Genomic DNA, 18,658 nt, shown 5'->3' with positions numbered 1-18,658 from the left:
CTAATTATAATTTAAAATTTAATTAATCTATGTAATATAGGGATAACTTGTTTTTAATGTCTGTTATGTACTCCAAGTTATAGAAATAAGTATTTCATTTTAATCGACTTCATAAAGAGGGATGATTCTCTATTTATACATACATATCGTCACTTCTGTTCCTCATTGGGGTAGACAGAGACCACATCACGCAATGAATTTATTGGGATCTATTATATAGGTACCTATGTATGTATCGATATAACATATAAGGTTAGGAGGAAGCAACAAACTCAACAGTTTATGGCATACATACAAAAATAATATACGGTACCGATATAATCTCAAATATAGTAAGGAGTCATTTAATTAGTAGAATGCATGGAATTAATATAGTACAATATACGGTATCAATATAACCATACATTTAAATGGATGTAGGAAAAACGATTAAATGCATGGAACGAATACAAAAATATACAATGTGTCACATGATTTCCATCGCGAACGGAAGCAAAAAACCAGCGAGAATTATTTCAAATTGAATATCTAATTTTCGTACGTAAACAAAATTTCTCGTCGACAATAGAATTCACATGACAGCAATGTAACTATATTCGCACGAATAACAATTAAAAAGTCATTGGAAATGGTAGACGCCATAGGGTTCGACTTTGAAAAGACGCAACAAGTCTTCGGCGATTTAAATATATATATATATATATATATATATATATATATATATATATATATATCTATACTAATATTATAAATGCGAAAGTATCTCTGTCTGTCTGTCTCTCTGTCTGTCTGTCTGTCTCGCTTTCACGCCAAAACTACTGAACCGATTGCAATGAAATTTTGTACACAGTTATTCTAGAGTCTGAGAAAGGACATAGGCTACATTTTGATGTGGGAAAATATCTTATTTCCATGAAAATATCGATGAAAATTACTTCGCATTGCGCGTGGCCAGCGCTCATCCCGGGGGTCCTGGGTTCGAGTCCCGCAGGCGGAACAAAAAGTTTTCAATGTTCCTGGGTCTTGGATGTGTATTAAAATAATATTTCAAAAATCTTAAATATATTTTATGTATAATATTATAAAAAATCCAGAAATATATCGACGCGATGCAATGAACATTTTAGTTCTAATACGATTCAACAGATGGCGCTTTTTTTTTACTTCGTTGTAACATAGAACTAATCATACTTATTAGTTATTATGTTTTTGTTTATAGTTTTTAATACGTTAGAATATTATGTTTAATAATATTATCACTTGCTATAATAATAATCAATCTATCTGATCTTATAGAACTCCTACTGCATTTCTAAGGAGTTCGAGTGTGTTGTGTTGGCCTATATTCCATCCAGAAAATATTTTACATTTTAATTCTAATATATGAAAACAGATGGCGCTTTATTTTTACTTCATTATTATAACAGAACTAATCATACCTACTTTATTATATATTATTGTTTTTATTCATAACTAGCTGTTGCCCGCGACTTCGTCCGCGTGGACTTTAGTTTATAGCGCGCGGTGTCAACAAAATTTGTGTCAAATTTAAAAACTTTTTAAAACCCTGGTAAGTGGTACCCCTCTTAGGGCCGCGCAGCGCGCTACACCGGAATGGCAGCGCTGAAAGTGCTCGCCTCGCCGCTGCCATTCCGGTGTAGCGCGGCCCTTAATTAATCAAAATACCCAAAAACAGCTGTGCAGTGTGCACATAATCTGTACTAATATTATGAATGCGAAAGTATCTCTGTCTGTCTGTCTGTCTGTCAGTCTCGCTTTCACGCCAAACTCCAAAACTACCGAACCGATTGTAATGAAATTTTGTATACTGATAGTCTAAAGCCTGAGAAAGGACATAGGCTACTTTTTTACTGGAAAAAAGGGTTGTAAGGGTCGTAAATTTGTTCAAAAAATTCATAATAGATGGCGCCGTGCGTCTTCTACATCGCGCTGACGCTTGCTCAAAAGTCTTTTTATAAGAGGTGGTATCATCTTACATTTAAGTCTCGATTTTTTTCGATTGTCATATCTATTCTACGGTATTAAATAACTCAGTACTTTATCTGTGCAGGCAGTGACGTAACCTTAAGACCAAATTTCACCAACGACTGTTAAAGTTAATGCTCGAATTAGTATCACGTTAGCTGTTTCGTTTTTCATATGAATGAAAGAGAAGACAGGATATTTTAACAAGCTGTTAACACTAACAGACGTTGGTGAAATTGGGGCTAAACCTATCAATGATAAATAGTTTATGGGTAAAGTTGTGTAATTGGGGGGCTAAATAAGCTTTAAAATTTGGCATAATATATAAAGTTTAACATACAAAAATGAAGTACTTATTGTTTGCACACTGCACAGCTGTATTGATTTAAGGGGTACCAGGGTTTTTTTATAAAAGCTTTTGACACCAATTTTGTTGACATCGCGCGCTATAAACTGAAGTCCACGCGGACGAAGTCGCGGGCAACAGCTAGTATATATATATATATATATATATATATATATATATATATATATATATATATATATATATATATATATTTCCACCCCGGAGTTGATATTACGTCCTACATGGCGGTTTTTACCGATGATATTGCGTCCGACTGACTTGTTGCATCCTGTATACGGACGCAAGATTGACCATCTCTCAAATTCAGCCAGAAGTAGTGTTAAGGTTAGTACAATGGCTGGGTGAAATATTGGCATGGACGTTGTTTTGTCACCGGAGTGCTTTTCGGCGTATTTCTTAGTTCCGCTATTTGGCGCGCGAATTTTGGAGGTCGCTACTGTGCGCCGTATATCGGTGGCGTATATTCGATACTTTGTTTACGTATAACACGCCGATAATGTGGATTCCTGTATATAATAAAGTTTTTATCAATTCTAATGTGTGATTTAATTACGTCCCACAAAACGACATCGTCCCAGAGGAGACGCGGGGGTGACAGAGGCGAGGGGGCGGAGTTCGCACGCGACATGCAAGGGCATGTTTTTGTTTATATTTTTTGCCGGCCAGCGCGGACGTAATGACGCTTGTAGTATAAATATTGTGTAGTGGGGCGAATATTTGAGAGAGACTAAATTCATGTCTTCAAAGTTGGGTTCACAACGCCTTCGTAAATTTGATGTAACATTACACATTTCAATGTCTAATTAACTTACAAAAATGCTGCTAAAACTATTTGAAAGTAGAGTTAATATTTCAAAAGTTATTATAAAAAAAAGTACCAAATTATGAAATTTTTGCGTGTCGTTTCGATACTGCCGCTTACAATTTATTATTTATAAAAAAAAATGAGCTAGCAAGGATTAAAATTTTAATGTTAATTTGAAGATAAAGAAGAGAAGAATCCGATACCAACAAATAACACATCAACTTACATTAAATAACTAAAAATTATATTTTTAAAATGTTCATAAAATTCGCGTCATTGTCCTGCGCATTGTTTGTTTTGAATGCCTTGCCGATATACTCAACGTGACGGGTTGAAACCTATTTTGCGATAAAATCTGCTGGCTCACTTTATTTGATCGCAGTGCTTTGGTGTGGATAGAGGTCTTCGTAATATGCTCTCTCTCTCTCTCTTTGAAATACGTTGTACAAAAATTTCCAAATAAGACGTCATTTACATTTCTCGATGTGTGCCAACATTTGTCTGTTTTTCACTACTTTTTTTATACCAAGTTATAAAGGCCCGCAACATTTCTAAGTTCTTAATAATTTTCTTTATATCAATACTTAATTATAAACGAATTTAGTGAATTCCTCATTTTCCTGAACGTCTTTTTCCTGAATAGCCCTAAAAACATAATGACGATCATTCAGAATAATGATCAAATCTGTAACTGTATTTCAGGAAAACAGGAACAAATATATCGAATCGATGCAATGTCGATATTACAATTAGGTAGTTATTTGACACATTTTCGAAAAATAGTAGTAGAATAGTAAGAAAAGTAGTAAAAATGTTATCTACACTTCAATATTATAAAGCAGGAGAGGTTGTTTGTTTGTTTGAACGCCGTAATCTCAGGAACTACTAGTCCGATTTGAAAAATTATTTCAGTGTTAGATAGCCCATTTATCGAGGAAGGCTATAAGCAATATTTTATCACGCTAAGAATAATAGGAGCGAAGAAATAGAGGAAAATGTGGAAAAAACGGAGGGAAATTATTTGAAAGGGCTTATTTGAACGCGCTTATCTCAGGAACTACTGGTCCGATTTGAAAAATTCTTTCAGTGTTAGATTGTCGTGTCAATGGTTGTCGTGATTGATGTAGATCGTTTTTTTTTAAAAGAAGTGATTTTAAAAACTATTTTAAAGACAAAATAAGGCCTTGGCCATCGACCCATTTTGTAATACAAAAAAAAAAAATGTTTTAACTGTGGTGCAACGACCAAGAATAATATCAATATTATTACAAATCATTTTGTTCTACCTATGAAACGAAAGAACATAAAATCGCTTTATAAATCTTCATTTTTCTGGTGCAGCATATTTATTTACAAATAAATATGCAATTTACGATCATTATCCTGACGTCCAGTGTCCTGTTTGTTGTTGAACTGTTTATATACTTACCTGTCTAAAAGTATTTTGGATCGATTGTATTAACTACTATGTCCCTACCTACATACCTACCTATATGATTTTCTTTGATAAGTACTTACCTATTGTATATTTTAAACAAAAGCCCATCAGTGACTGAGTTTAGACTGCGAATTGGGTTGGGACTAATGTATTTTTAAATATCTATACTTACTAATATTGTAGAGACGAAATATTTAATCGTTTGCTTATTACTATTTAACTTACGAGTTACGAGACTACTGAACCAATTTAAATAATTCTTTCGCTATTAGAAAGCCACGGTAATGAGAAGTGAAATAGCCCAAACAAGTGCATCGAAACTCAACGTCAAGTGGTTACCGGGTCATGGGCTAGGCTGTACACTGTACAGTGTTCTGAGATTTTTTTTTAATCTTGACTTTCTTCATTCATAAATCGACACCCTTGACAAGATTTATAGTAACTGTGATGGCATACTTATAATAATAATAATGTACTTTTATTCAGCTCGATAACATAAAAACCTTAATCTAGACAATTACAACATGCAAATTATTTTATTTTCAATGGTTTTTTATATTAGAATGTTAAGATCGCAACTGGCAGCTTAGCTAGGTTACAGTATAACCTGTGTTAAAGCCACCGGACCCTTTGATCGCATATCGCTGATTTTACATTTCAGGCAATTAAAATTAGATTACAAATCAAATCAATGTTTAAAATTAATCAAACTTGATACAATAAACGGGGGCGGTGGTTACTCGCGTCCGTAGGAATTACCTTTTACTACCCTACACGTGTCCCCCGGGTGGTGCTAAACGAGTAACAACGCCGAGTCTCAGGCGGCGGATATGATAACCTGACTCCTAGGCAGTAGTGGCCTTGAGGACTAAATACCCTCAAAAAGTCTAGCGCGGAAAGCAACGGGAAACTACCGCGACTATAATCCCAAGAAAACCACCATGATTAAGAACGCCACCAGAGATAATATGATGTCATGCGACCCGACTAACGCTCGGCGCCAGCTTGGTTCCGGGCCGACTGGTGTGAAATTGGCTACCGGCTGCAGGTCAGTTAACCAGCAGGCTGCTTGCAGAAACTCTGCTACTGTTGGAAACATAACATCTTACTCTAGCAAACTAACACCCAAGGGAAGGGCAATAACAATAGGAACCTGGAATGTCCGTCGACTTTTAAGGCCAGGAAAAATCGAAGTTGTTGAAGCGGAGATGGAGCGCTATAATCTGGCTATACTAGGATTGAGTGAGACCCATGTCAAAGATAACGGATACCACATCACACCTGAAGGAAATATGGTAATCTACTCTGACAGGCAAGACAATAGTTTTAGTGGTGTGGGCTTCATAGTTGCTAGCTGGCTACGAGACAAGGTATTGGGGTATAATACCATCAACAATAGAATTATATCCTTAAAAATTTCAGCCCATCCACACCCAATTAACTTTGTACAGGTCTATGCGCCGACCACTGCAGCCACCGAAGAAGAGATGGAGGAATTTTACCACGAGCTAGAATTAACCTGCAAAGCGTTACCAAAGAAGGAATGTACTATCATCCTGGGAGACTTTAATGCTAAGATAGGGCACACTGATAATGATCAACACCTAAGGAATGTTATTGGGGAATACGGCTTAGGAGCCCCCAACAGTCGAGGTGAGATGTTGTTAGAGTTTTGCATTGAAAAAGGGCTATTCGTAACTAACACGGCATATAAACAACATCCAAGACGCTTATGGACATGGCGATCGCCAACAGGTCATAAAAATCAGATTGACTTCATATTAATCAGCAGCAGATGGAAGTCGTGCATAACTCTCTCAAAGACTTTTCCGGGTGCAGATTGTGGCAGCGACCATCAGCTGTTAATAGCTCAATACAGAGTCCGCCTCAAAGTAGTTTCAAAGCCTCCACCATCCAAAAATATTCTTCTAACACAAGAAGCGAAAGCTTTTGAGGACACACTACAAACTCGACTGGACAGTGAAACGTATTGCCCATTTGACTCAGCCAATACATCATGGAATCAGCTTAAGGCCGCATTAGAAGAGACAACTAGAACAATCACAAATGGACGGAAAGTAAAACACCCTAGATCTGAGTGGATGACCACTTGGGAGGCAATCGCACAAAGAAAGGCTCTAAAGACTGGAGGAATTCGTTCAAAGGAAGAACATCAGCGATACTCTGAACTTGACTCACTAGTACAGCGTCTCTGTAGACATGACAAGAATGCATATATCAATTCCATATGTAGAGATATACAAACACACTCTGATACCCTACATCCAAGAGACATGTTCCAAAAGGTAAAAATTCTCACACGGGAACGAAAATCAAAATCTTGGAACATAGAAGATGAAAAGGGTAACCTGATTTTAGACAAGAACCAAGTGATGACAAGATGGAGGAACTACTGCCAAGACCTGTACAAATATGACGCTGATGAACCTGACACTAGATTAGATTTTACAGATAAAGAACCCGACATCGTTCTCCATGAAGTAGAAGCAGCTATAAATAAGCTCAAAACAAAAGCTTGCGGTGGAGATGGTATACAGGCACAAGTGCTTAAGAGCTTGGGTAAGTCTGGAATCAGAGTAATGCATTCAATATGTCTTAAAGTATGGAGAACAGGACAATGGCCAGACGATTGGACAGAATCTCTCGTGATACCACTACATAAGAAAGGGTCGACTAAAAAGTGTGGAAATTATCGGACCATCTCACTTATTTCACACGCCAGTAAGATTCTTCTCCATGTTATAAATAACAGATTGGCACACTATATAACTAGACAGATATCCAAAGAGCAGGCGGGATTCGTAAAGGGCAGGGGTACCCGAGAACAAATCCTAAACATCCGTCAGCTGATAGAAAAGAGCAGAGAATTCAATGTCCCAATAGTACTCTGTTTTGTGGATTACGCTAAGACCTTTGACTGCATCGTCTGGTCCAAAATGCTGGAGGTGATGAGAGAGTTGGGCGTCCCCGATCATCTCATATTTTTGGTACAAAACCTCTATCTGGAAGGTCGATCAAGGGTGCGATTAGACAATGATCTGTCAGAGCCGTTTGCTACAGAGCGTGGTGTCAGACAGGGTTGCATCCTCTCTCCACAGCTGTTCAACCTCGTAGGCGAATATATAATGCGTCGAGTGTTGGAAGATTGGGAGGATGGTATTAAAATTAACGGATACCTTCTCAACAGCCTAAGGTTCGCTGACGACACCACGCTTATAAGTACTTGCGAAGTGAAACTTGCTGAACTTCTAGCGCGGCTCGAAAAGATTAGTCGAGACTTTGGCCTCCAAATCAATCGCAATAAAACCAAACTGATAAGCTGAACCAAATACAAAAGACATCCTTACTACAAGATCTCCAACCCGTAGAGGAGTTTGTCTACCTGGGATCGTTGATTAGCAACAATGGTAACTGCGAGAGGGAGGTTGTCCGACGGGCTCAGATGGCTAAATCTGCGGTTGGGCGCTTAGAAAAGATATGGAAGAATAAGAACATCTATCGTAGCACAAAAATAACACTAATGCGTTCCCTAATCTTTTCAATATTTTTATATGCCTCCGAGACATGGACACTAAAAGCACGTACTCGAGCTAAGATTGACGCTTTTGAAATGTGGTGCTGGCGTAAAATGCTCGGCATCCCTTGGACCGCACACCGGACCAACACGTCTATACTTCAGCAACTCAAAATTACCACCCGCCTGTCCACGCTTTGTCTACAACGATCACTTGCCTTTTTTGGCCACATAGCCCGCCGGGAGCCTAATAATCTTGAGAGTCTCATACTAGTTGGGCAATTAGAGGGGAAAAGAGGCAGAGGCAGAGTGGCTACACGATGGACAGACGCGATTGTCAAGGCTGCTGACTGCACGTTCCAGGAGGCATTTCATCAGGCCAAAAATAGAGACAAGTGGAGAGCCCTATCCCAGAAAGCAAATTTTGGTGGTCACGTTCCTCAGCCATGAGGATACGACTAGGAAGAAGAAGATACAATAAACAATACAAAAAACGATCGAAACGATCTACATCAATCACGACAACCATGATTGACTATGACTATCACAGCACAGAACGCAACGTCGCGTCGTGTTTGTTTACGCGCGCGCGTTAACCTACTACTTACGAAAAAATTTATTATTATTGTGAACTTGTATTATAATCAAATACCGTCCTCTTTTTGTACAAAACAAATAAACAGAAATAATAGGTACTATTATAGATAATAACCATAATTTAAATTTACAAACAAAGTATATATATTGTTGTGTAATTTTTGTGTAGTTGTGTAATTTTTTGAGATTTTGGACTGTTTTATCTTATTTTTGATAGGTACGTTAATAATTTTTTAAACGTTTTTATTTTTCTTTTCGACGCCTAAAGGGCCTTTTTTTGAGACTTTGTACTGATAGGTATGTCTGATATGTGATTCTTCAGGTTAATATTTTTCTAAGCATTTTTGTTTTATTTTTTTAACGCCTAAGCGGCTAATAACGAATTTCAATTTGTTAAATTTTATCAACTTGTCACGTGGGCAGAGCCACGATTGAAAACTAGTATTGCTTACAAACACAAGTTAACTATAGTCAATGTCACAGTAAATTAGCCTCTCAACTGGTCGTTCTTAAAATTGTTAATTTCTTAAATTACTTTTATGTTCCTATTTCGGTGTATTTGATTTGTCCGACACTTTGATTATTATGACTATGGGTTTATTATTGTACCTACTTAATTTTAAACAATAAAACTTAAAAATACCTACTACCGAAACAATTGTTTTATTTTGTGTTCATACTTAAGTTCAGAAGAAACACGCTCACATAAATAAAATGATCATATCTATCATAATTATCCTTAATATTTTTTAGTTAGCCTAGCGGACTTACCTAATTATAATTTAAAATTTAATTAATCTATGTAATATAGGGATAACTTGTTTTTAATGTCTGTTATGTACTCCAAGTTATAGAAATAAGTATTTCATTTTAATCGACTTCATAAAGAGGGATGATTCTCTATTTATACATACATATCGTCACTCCTGTCCCTCATTGGGGTAGACAGAGACCACATCACGCAATGAATTTATTGGGATCTATTATATAGGTACCTATGTATGTATCGATATAACATATAAGGTTAGGAGGAAGCAACAAACTCAACAGTTTATAGCGTACATACAAAAATAATATACGGTACCGATATAATCTCAAATATAGGAAGGAGTCATTTAATTAGTAGAATGCATGGAATTAATATAGTACAATATACGGTATCAATATAACCATACATTTAAATGGATGTAGGAAAAACGATTAAATGCATGGAACGAATACAAAAATATACAATGTGTCACATGATTTCCATCGAGAACGGAAGCAACAAACCAGCGAGAATTATTTCAAATTGAATATCTAATTTTCGTACGTAAACAAAATTTCTCGTCGACAATAGAATTCACATGACAGCAATGTAACTATATTCGCACGAATAACAATTAAAAAGTCATTGGAAATGGTAGACGCCATAGGGTTCGACTTTGAAAAGACGCAACAAGTCTTCGGCGATTTAAATATATATATATATATATATATATATATATATATATATATATATATATATATATATATATATATATATATAACTATATTATCTATACTAATATTATAATTCTGCAGAGTTTGTTTGTTTGTTTGAACGCGCTAATCTCAGGAACTACTGGTCCGATCTGAAAAATTATTTTACTGTTGGATAGCCCATTTATCGAGGAAGGCTATAGGCTATATTTTATCACGCTAAGACTAATAGGAGTGAAAAAATAGAGGAAAATGTGGAAAAAACGGGGGAAATTATATGAAAGGGCTTATTTGAACGCGCTAATCTCAGGAACTACTAATCCGATTTGAAAAATTCTTTCAGTGTTAGATAGCCCATTTATCGAGAAAGGCTATCTATACTAATATTATAAATGCGAAAGTATCTCTGTCTGTCTGTCTGTCTCGCTTTCACGCCAAAAATACCGAACCGATTGTAATGAAATTTTGTATACAGATAGTCTAAAGCCTGAGAAAGGACATAGGCTACTTTTTTACTGGAAAAAAGGGTTGTAAGGGGGTGAAAATACGAAAATTTGTTCAAATTAAGTTAGTTCCAAAAATTCATACTAGATGGCGCCGTGCGTCTCTTACATCGCGCTAACGCTTGCCCAACATCTTTCTATAAGAGGTGGTATCATAATACGTTCGAGTTTCGATTTTTTTCGATTGTTATTTCTTTTTTACGTTATTTAATAAGTCAGTATTTTGTGACGTAACCTTAAACCTATCAATGATAAATAGTTTATGGGTAAGGTTGTGTAATTGGGGGGGCTAAATAAGCTTTAAAATTTGGCATAAAATATTATAAAGTTTAATTTTAAAAATGAAATATTATGTGCACACTGCACAGCTGTTTTGATTTAAGGGGTACCAGGGTTTTTTTTATAAAAGCTTTTGACACCAATTTTGTTGACATCGCGCGTTATAAACTGAAGTCCACGCGGACGAAGTCGCGGGCAACAACTAGCAGGCTATATTTCATCACGCTATAACTAACAAGAGCAAAGAAATAGTGGAAAATATGAAAAAAACGGGGGAAATCATTTGAAAGGGCTTAAGAACTACTGGAGCAATTTTTATGTTATTTGGCAAACATGAAGAATAGGCTACGTGAAGGGACATAGGCTATTTTTTGCGGAAAAATGAACGGTAGCGTAAAATTCCTACGCGGAACATCTAAGTATATATGTATAATAAAATCGTAGGAAAGTTAATTCTGTACATTAAATATTTTTGTATAATAAATAATAGGGAGTTGGGATGTGATCTACTATGCTAACGCGGACGAAGTCGCGGGCAACAGCTAGTAATAATATACAGGGTGTAATAAGACCACTTCCGATAACTTTGGGGTATGATTATACTACATTTTCTGATTACGAATATGTATTTTTTTTTAATTTTTTTTTAATTTTTTTAATTTTTTATTCTTTATTGTTTTATAATTAAAACCCTTTAAACATGATAATAAACCACATAGAAAAATATTTTAAAATATTTTTTTAAATTTTATTATTTTTACCCCAATAAGCCTTTGCAAGCGCGCGGTCAACGTTCTCGTGTTCCGAGTACAAACCCGAGAACGTTGACCGCGTTAATCAGCTGTTAGCTCCGCCCTACGCACGCTAAGTCGAAAGGTCGTATGCGACGAATGACGATACACTACGAGTTACGACTTACGACAGAACACACAGAAACCCTAATGTATGTCTTTTCAATTTCAAACCCATGAAACCTCTCATCTAAGCTACTTGCAGTGTTAAGAGTTTAATGGTAGCTCATGTAGAAAACTGTAAGTAACTGTCTGTGCATGTGTAACAACTTACGACAGTATGGCAAACTTCTAAGATTATTAGACTAGTTAAAAAGTTCATCGTAAGTAACGAAACCTATGCGGATGAACTGTTTATCCGCAATCGTCACTTATCACTCGAAATAACAGATGATACACGAAAAAACCTCATACATAAAACTGGCAATTAACTTACGTGAAAAATGTTGAGTTCAAGTGTTCTTACTTCTTAATGCATTTTGAAAATAGTCCTTAACACCAAGCAATAAGACCAGTCACCACCAAGAACGTCAAAAACACACACCACAAAGTATTTTATTACAACTGAAATAATAATCAATTATTAACACTTTACACAATACCCTACTACCACGTTTTGATACTTGAAGTAATTGTTAAAAAATCAAACTTATCTCCTAACAACTCTAACAACCTATTACCTCAATGCTCAAATGGCTACTAAATTAAAAAATCTATTTTAATTTTTGAAATAATGTTCGTCGTGTATCGACTTTCGGAAGTAGTCAAAAGACACCGAACGGCGGCTTGCTTTGATCGCGGCGCCGACAAAGCGCGCCGCTCTGCAGGTGCCCGACGCACGTGTCGCTAATCCATTTCAAGGACAATCTAAGTGTTGTACCCTATAAATTCAATACTATTTAGTCGATATTTAAATTACCATTAAATAATAAAAATTATAACTATTATTTAGTAGATCTCATCTCATTTTTTTAAATTCGATACCTACATTACCGTGATAAAGTGATTGTTATACCGTGGTACGCGTTATGCGCGTCTAAAATACTTTAATACCTAATTAATTAAATAACTTTTAATTATTGTCGCTTTTCTTAATATTGAGTAGGTATTTGTTTATTTTTAGTTTGACAGTAATCAATACGTACTCGTATGTAAAACAATTAATACGATTTATCGATAAAAAAATTATCGATTACTCAAAATATTCACATTGCACAGGGATACATCCCTATTATTTTACAAAGTTTTTTCTTCAATTTTGTTCAGTCGGCTGTCTAACACGCGCCGTGCTGGTGTAGGTACTGTGACGTTTTTGTTTAAGTTTTGTAATTTTACGTTTAGATGTCATATTATTGCTTGTTTTGTGTATTGTTAACAATTTTTTTTTATGTTTGTAATTAATAACGGGCCGTGACAAGATACGTCCGATGAATGTGCGATGCTTTAAGGAACAGGTGAACATCGTCGTCGATAGACGATAGTGCGGTTTAAACAGTGCAATAAAAAGTGTTTAAAGAATTGGAATGTCTCCTGTAATTACTTTTGTTAAGTGTTGAATAACTCTGCAATCTACATCGAGTTAGATGGATCATGGAACACAGTTCGAACTGCATTTCATAAAAGCAGACAGCTGATCACAGGTCAGTGAACATGTTATCACGTATGTTTTCCATTGATAGGTATTGAGAGGTGCAGTAGGTAACTGTGTATGTATTTTTACAGATGTGTAAATCGGATGATGATCGGATGTGAATTATGATTTCTTTTCCTTTTTGGCCGGAAGTAAAAACTGAGTATTTTTGAGTAAAAACCTGAGAAACGGTAATTAATAAATTGTAACATTTTGTTAAATCGTGAAAACTATTGTAATTTAATAATCATTACAATATTGGTAGTTTATTCACTACCTACGGGCTAGGGTATAGGACACACCACGATCAGCTGTTTTGTCTTAACTCATGACTACGAGTAGCGCAGAGCCGCGCGCGCGGTATTCGGCGCGGGCGGCGCGGGGGGGCCGGCTCGGCCCGGGGTTTCATTCATCGGCGGCGGGCGATATTATCGCGCATTAACTGCACGCATTATACATTGCGTGTTGAAAATTTTGACTATTTTAAAAACTGGCGATTACATGAAAATTTCTTGCACCAATGGATATATCTCATGCCCTATAATAACCCCACGAAGTTATCGGAATCGGTCTTTTGACACCCTGTATAGTTGATCAATGATGATGCTAAAAATATTATAAATATTAATTTATCCCATAAATTATGAAAACATACGTAACAGGGTATTTGACAGATTTTTAATTTATTCTATATTGTTTCTCTCCTTGTTACACTTCTTACAACGTAAACAATAAAACAGAGATGCAAATACATGCCGCCAAGGCCAACACAATATTAGTGTAAACTGTGAGCCGATATTTATGAAAATTTAAACCCTTTTTGTTTTTTGAATCAGATTTACATCCGTACACTGAACATTTATTATAATATCCCATTGTTTATAAGATAAGTTCTCGTTTTACAACACAAAATTCGTAGACAACGCGCCAACGTAACCCCTGTGGGCGCAGGTACACAAACTCCGCGAGTTTGTGTACGCGGGCCCGCGCCGCCCGCTTCCCCGCGGGTACCCCTCCGTTGCTCTGCGCAAGTACATTCGTTTCACTACTGTAGGGATATGTCATATTGCTATACTGTGCTAGCGGTCATTGACTCCCTGTCAAAAACTTGTCATTTTCCTTAAACCGCAATCGACAATGAAGTGTCAGATATTGTTTATAATAAACATTATCTAACTTGTCATTTTCCATATAAAACCACAATAATTGTGGTTTTATATGGAAAATGACAAGTTTTTGACAGGGAGTCAACGACCGCTTGCGACAAGCTAGCCCGAGTGGAGTATAGTAAGAATTTTATCCTGTGGTACTTACGTTGCTCACAGAGACGACGTTGTTGAACTGAGTGCTGAACTGTGTGTTGTCGAAGTTCTGCTGCGGCGTCTCCGGGACCTCGTAGCTCTTGGCTGGCGGCGTCCCCAGCTGGCGACAGCAGCCGAGTTGGTGGTGCGCACACACTCACAACAAACACACACATTCATACACCATACACACTGACGTGTAATTCTTTTAAGATTAATACTGTGACGATAGCTGTTTAAAACTTTTTTTGAAACCATTTAACTTAGTGTGAAAGAATCTAAATCCTACAACATTGTACCAGGTCTATATCCAAATTAAAAAGTTTTTTACGAAGTCTAAATTATACTACAATGTTATTTGGGAGCCGTAATGCACTGCCTACCAACATGAATTATGTTGTTAGGCAGTGTAGGCAAAACACTGTGGTAAAATTAAGATTGTATGAATAGTAGAATTGACAGATGCCTTTCATACAACTTTCACACAACAAGAATGTGTACACACCAACATAAACCGACAAATCCCTCAAATGACCCAGCACTACCAAAATTGTAACATTATATGGATGCTCATTTCTATTCAGATTTTTAATCTCAGTCAGTAAAATGACATCCGTGTCATAGCTCTTCTACTAATGACATAAAAGAGATATGAATAAGGTAATTTTACTGGCAGATATTATAAACCATATTTCAGTTCTGTTGCAATTACGGCAGGCCGTGGGCACGGGAGGCAAGTGTGGCAGCTTACTGTCTACTTAAGTCTAGAGAAGCCTGTATGTCCGCGAGTGTTTGGGCTCACGGCCATAGTGTATTCTCGGCCCTCAGACTCCCTCTGGACGGCCGACACAGTGCCACTTAACATACCCAATCAAGCCATTATTTCACATTATATAATCTTTTTGAGGTATGTGTTTTGGTTATTGTTAATGAATATAATGTCTAATTTGACCTATTCGGTAGGTACATGTCATATAAGATGTCAAACTTGTGTTTGCACCTTGTACAACTTGTCAGGCATAGTTTGGCACACCCAGAGGAAGACTGGTAACTAATCAGAGGACTGGCAGCCAGCTCCGGAATATGGGCTCTCCTGTGCTGTATAATGCAAATACGATTAGACAGTTTGTCTATTGTAAGATTTTTGTGGATGTGGTTGGAGTATAATAGTAGAGGAGGGGAGGGTGCTATTTTTGTAGTCACTCGAGCGTCATGGAGACCTAGTAGGTTTTGTATATTAGGTAAAGCTGATAAAAAAAAAAAAAGAGTGTTTCTTTTATTTTAGCGGTGGGTTCAGAAACTGCAGCCATTTTAAAGTTTTTAAAAAGAAAATATATTCAGATAATTGCTTATTTAGGTAAATTATAAATATATTTTAGACAACAAGGACTAAATCATTTAGTTTAGAGCAAAATAAAACATCTGCAAAGCTTAGTTAAGAAAATATGAAGCTTTATTTTTTTATATTATTTTAAAATGTCCCTACAGGCTTACCTAACCAGTGAATCGTCAGTGCTTCATATGGAAGCTTCTTTGGGGTATACTAAACATCCCCTATCTTAATCTGACAGATACGCATTTCAATATATAAAAAAAAAAAAAAAATTTACCCACCACTTGAGAAATCTGATTTCTATACCATGATAACTAGACACATGCCAGAAGCCTATGCAAGCTTAATCTGACACGCTCGAGCTACTCCCAAAATCCCCTCTTCCCCTCCCCAACTATTAATAATACTCTTCTTACTTGTTTAGAAAGTAGGAGTAAAGCAATGAAACAACTGAAAATCGTTTTAAATCTATGAAAACTGTCATAAAAAATTCAGCAAAGTATAGTCATATTGTAATGAACTTTTTTTGTAAGGAAAGCCGGGCTATTTTAAATATTATGAAAAAGATATTTTCCTACCTGGCCAGCAGGGACAAAGCGGCCGGGAGTATTGTAGCGTCCTCCAGATTGACGAGTGTTGTCTGGAATTAAATATAAAGTTTTGTATATAGTCATGGGCGTAACGGGGGGGGGGGGGGGGGGGGGGGGCAGGGGGGGCGGGGGCAGGCGGGGGGCAGCTGCCCCCCCCTGGATCATGTTGACGTCCCTACTAAGTACTTTTATCTATAAAAATTAAGAAAACTAATTTTTGCCATTTGTTTGCAATACAATATTTTTACAATTAAAAATTATGAATTTTTTATTCTTTATAAGCACCTAGCTAATGAAAAATCTGATTTGCCCCCCCCTGGCCCAGAACCTGGGTAATTTGCCCCCCCCCCCCGCACCAGAACCTGGGTAATTTGCCCCCCCCTGGCCCAGAACCTGGGTACGCCCATGTATATAGTGCATGCCTACCACACACACTCACCTTGGGCGCCAGCAGAAATAGTTTCCAAGGTGTGCAGATTTTAGTTTTCCTTCTTTTCTTTTTACGAACAACAGTGACTGTCTATTTACGTCAACATAATACATTTAGTTCAGAATCATTACGAACTATCTTAGTACGGCATGGTATAAGGTTACGGACGGCTTTTTATTTCAGTAATTCCTGTTGATCCCGAGATTCCCAAGGGGTGCAAGTGCACCACCTGGCACCCCCCTGCCGGCGCCCATGACACTCACTGTAGTAACATTTTGTGGTGGTGGTACACCACCTCAAAATGTTACTTCAAAATTCAAATTGCTGCTTAGCTAGATATGTCCTTGTACTTGATCTAGTTATTTGGAGCCATATTTTGGGTGGTGTAATACAGTGAATTTCTTATTTTTGCCGGATGCGGGCCCTGAGGCGAAAAGGAAGTGTCTAAGTTAGGTTTTTGGTTAGGTCAATGCCCGTCTAGATTGTTGGATGTAATTTTCTGCGTTTTGTTAAAGGAGAGGGTGTAAATTAGACATAATATATTGGCTATTGTTCAAATCATTATTACGAAAACTCAGTCCTAATCAACAAAATATGCTTTTATTGATTTATTAGGTTTGTCCGGCTTAATGGCGGGCGACGTTGGCTTCGTTCTTTGGATATTGAATGAAGAAAAATTTATTGTAAGATCAAAATACTTACATTTATTGTAGGACATGTTGAAATATTTATAAATTTCACGTTTCACGTTCTGTTAAAGATTTTTACCAATAAACTAGCAGCTGTAGTCGCCACAAGAACCTTTTCGTAGGTACAGCAATGGCAGGCGACCGCGGACGCTCGTAACCAGTGTTGCCAACTTTTTTTTACTAACCCACCAAATTCAGCAGCGTAAACCACCAGAAACCGCTAAAAGCTAAATCATAAATGGCCTCTCAAACCACCAGAATTCTACTAAATAAAGTAAAGACAACAACAACCTATCTGAATATAATTTGAAGATAATACAACAACAATGTTATTATTATTATGATTAAATAATTATTTTTGTTACTACAAAAAGGAAAACTTTAGTTACCTATGTACAATGTACATAGGTACATAGGTAACTAAAGTTTTCCTTTTTATATATATTTAGTATAAGTAGATACTTAACTAAAGAGTAAAGATGAACGTCTTCAGAGGAATCATTGTCATTCACTTGTTCAGTTCTTCTAGTGGTTTAACGTCGAAGCTACCACTAACTTAAATAATCTAATCCACTAAGAAATCCACTAGCCACTAAAACCAAATTTTTCCCGCCGAAAGGTACGTCTAAACCACCAGATCTAGTGGAAATTCCACTAAGTTGGCAACACTGCTCGTAACTTCGTAAGTGACAATGACAGCGGCGACTTTTTTCTACTCTCTATGCTTTTGACAAAATATAACTGGACTGTATTCCTATTGCAATACCAGTTTTAACTTTTAGTACCGATGGCTGTATGTTGTGTGTTTTTCTGATTTAATTTTGTCTTATAAAATTTTACTCGACAATAATTGTGATAAAACTATTGTAAAAAATCTATATAACCCAATTTTAACTATAATAAATGGTTAAATGATAATATTA

General features: G+C 36.5%; 1 protein-coding gene across 6 annotated transcripts in view; it reads right to left on the bottom strand.

Annotated features, from left to right (window-relative positions):
• The window catches only part of LOC121732973 (double-stranded RNA-specific editase 1-like), a 32,542-nt gene extending 14,659 nt beyond the window's left edge, over positions 1 to 17,883 (bottom strand). For 5 of the 6 annotated variants that reach the window (XM_042123022.1, XM_042123026.1, XM_042123023.1 and 2 more), the window contains exons 1-3: positions 17,749 to 17,883; positions 16,605 to 16,666; positions 14,707 to 14,814 (exon numbers count right to left, since the gene is read on the bottom strand). In XM_042123022.1, coding sequence (XP_041978956.1) covers positions 14,707 to 14,814; positions 16,605 to 16,666; positions 17,749 to 17,764 — 186 coding nt within the window. In that variant the 5' untranslated portion in view covers positions 17,765 to 17,883. Of the gene's footprint in view, positions 1 to 14,706; positions 14,815 to 15,198; positions 15,437 to 16,604; positions 16,667 to 17,748 lie in introns of those variants that run through there. The other variant, XM_042123028.1, reaches the window with a different exon arrangement.
• Positions 17,884 to 18,658: the final 775 nt, after the last annotated feature.

This window comes from Aricia agestis, chromosome 13, assembly GCF_905147365.1.
Source record: "Aricia agestis chromosome 13, ilAriAges1.1, whole genome shotgun sequence".
Taxonomy (NCBI): Eukaryota; Metazoa; Arthropoda; class Insecta; order Lepidoptera; family Lycaenidae; genus Aricia; species Aricia agestis.
This window is presented reverse-complemented; position numbering and strand designations above follow the sequence as displayed.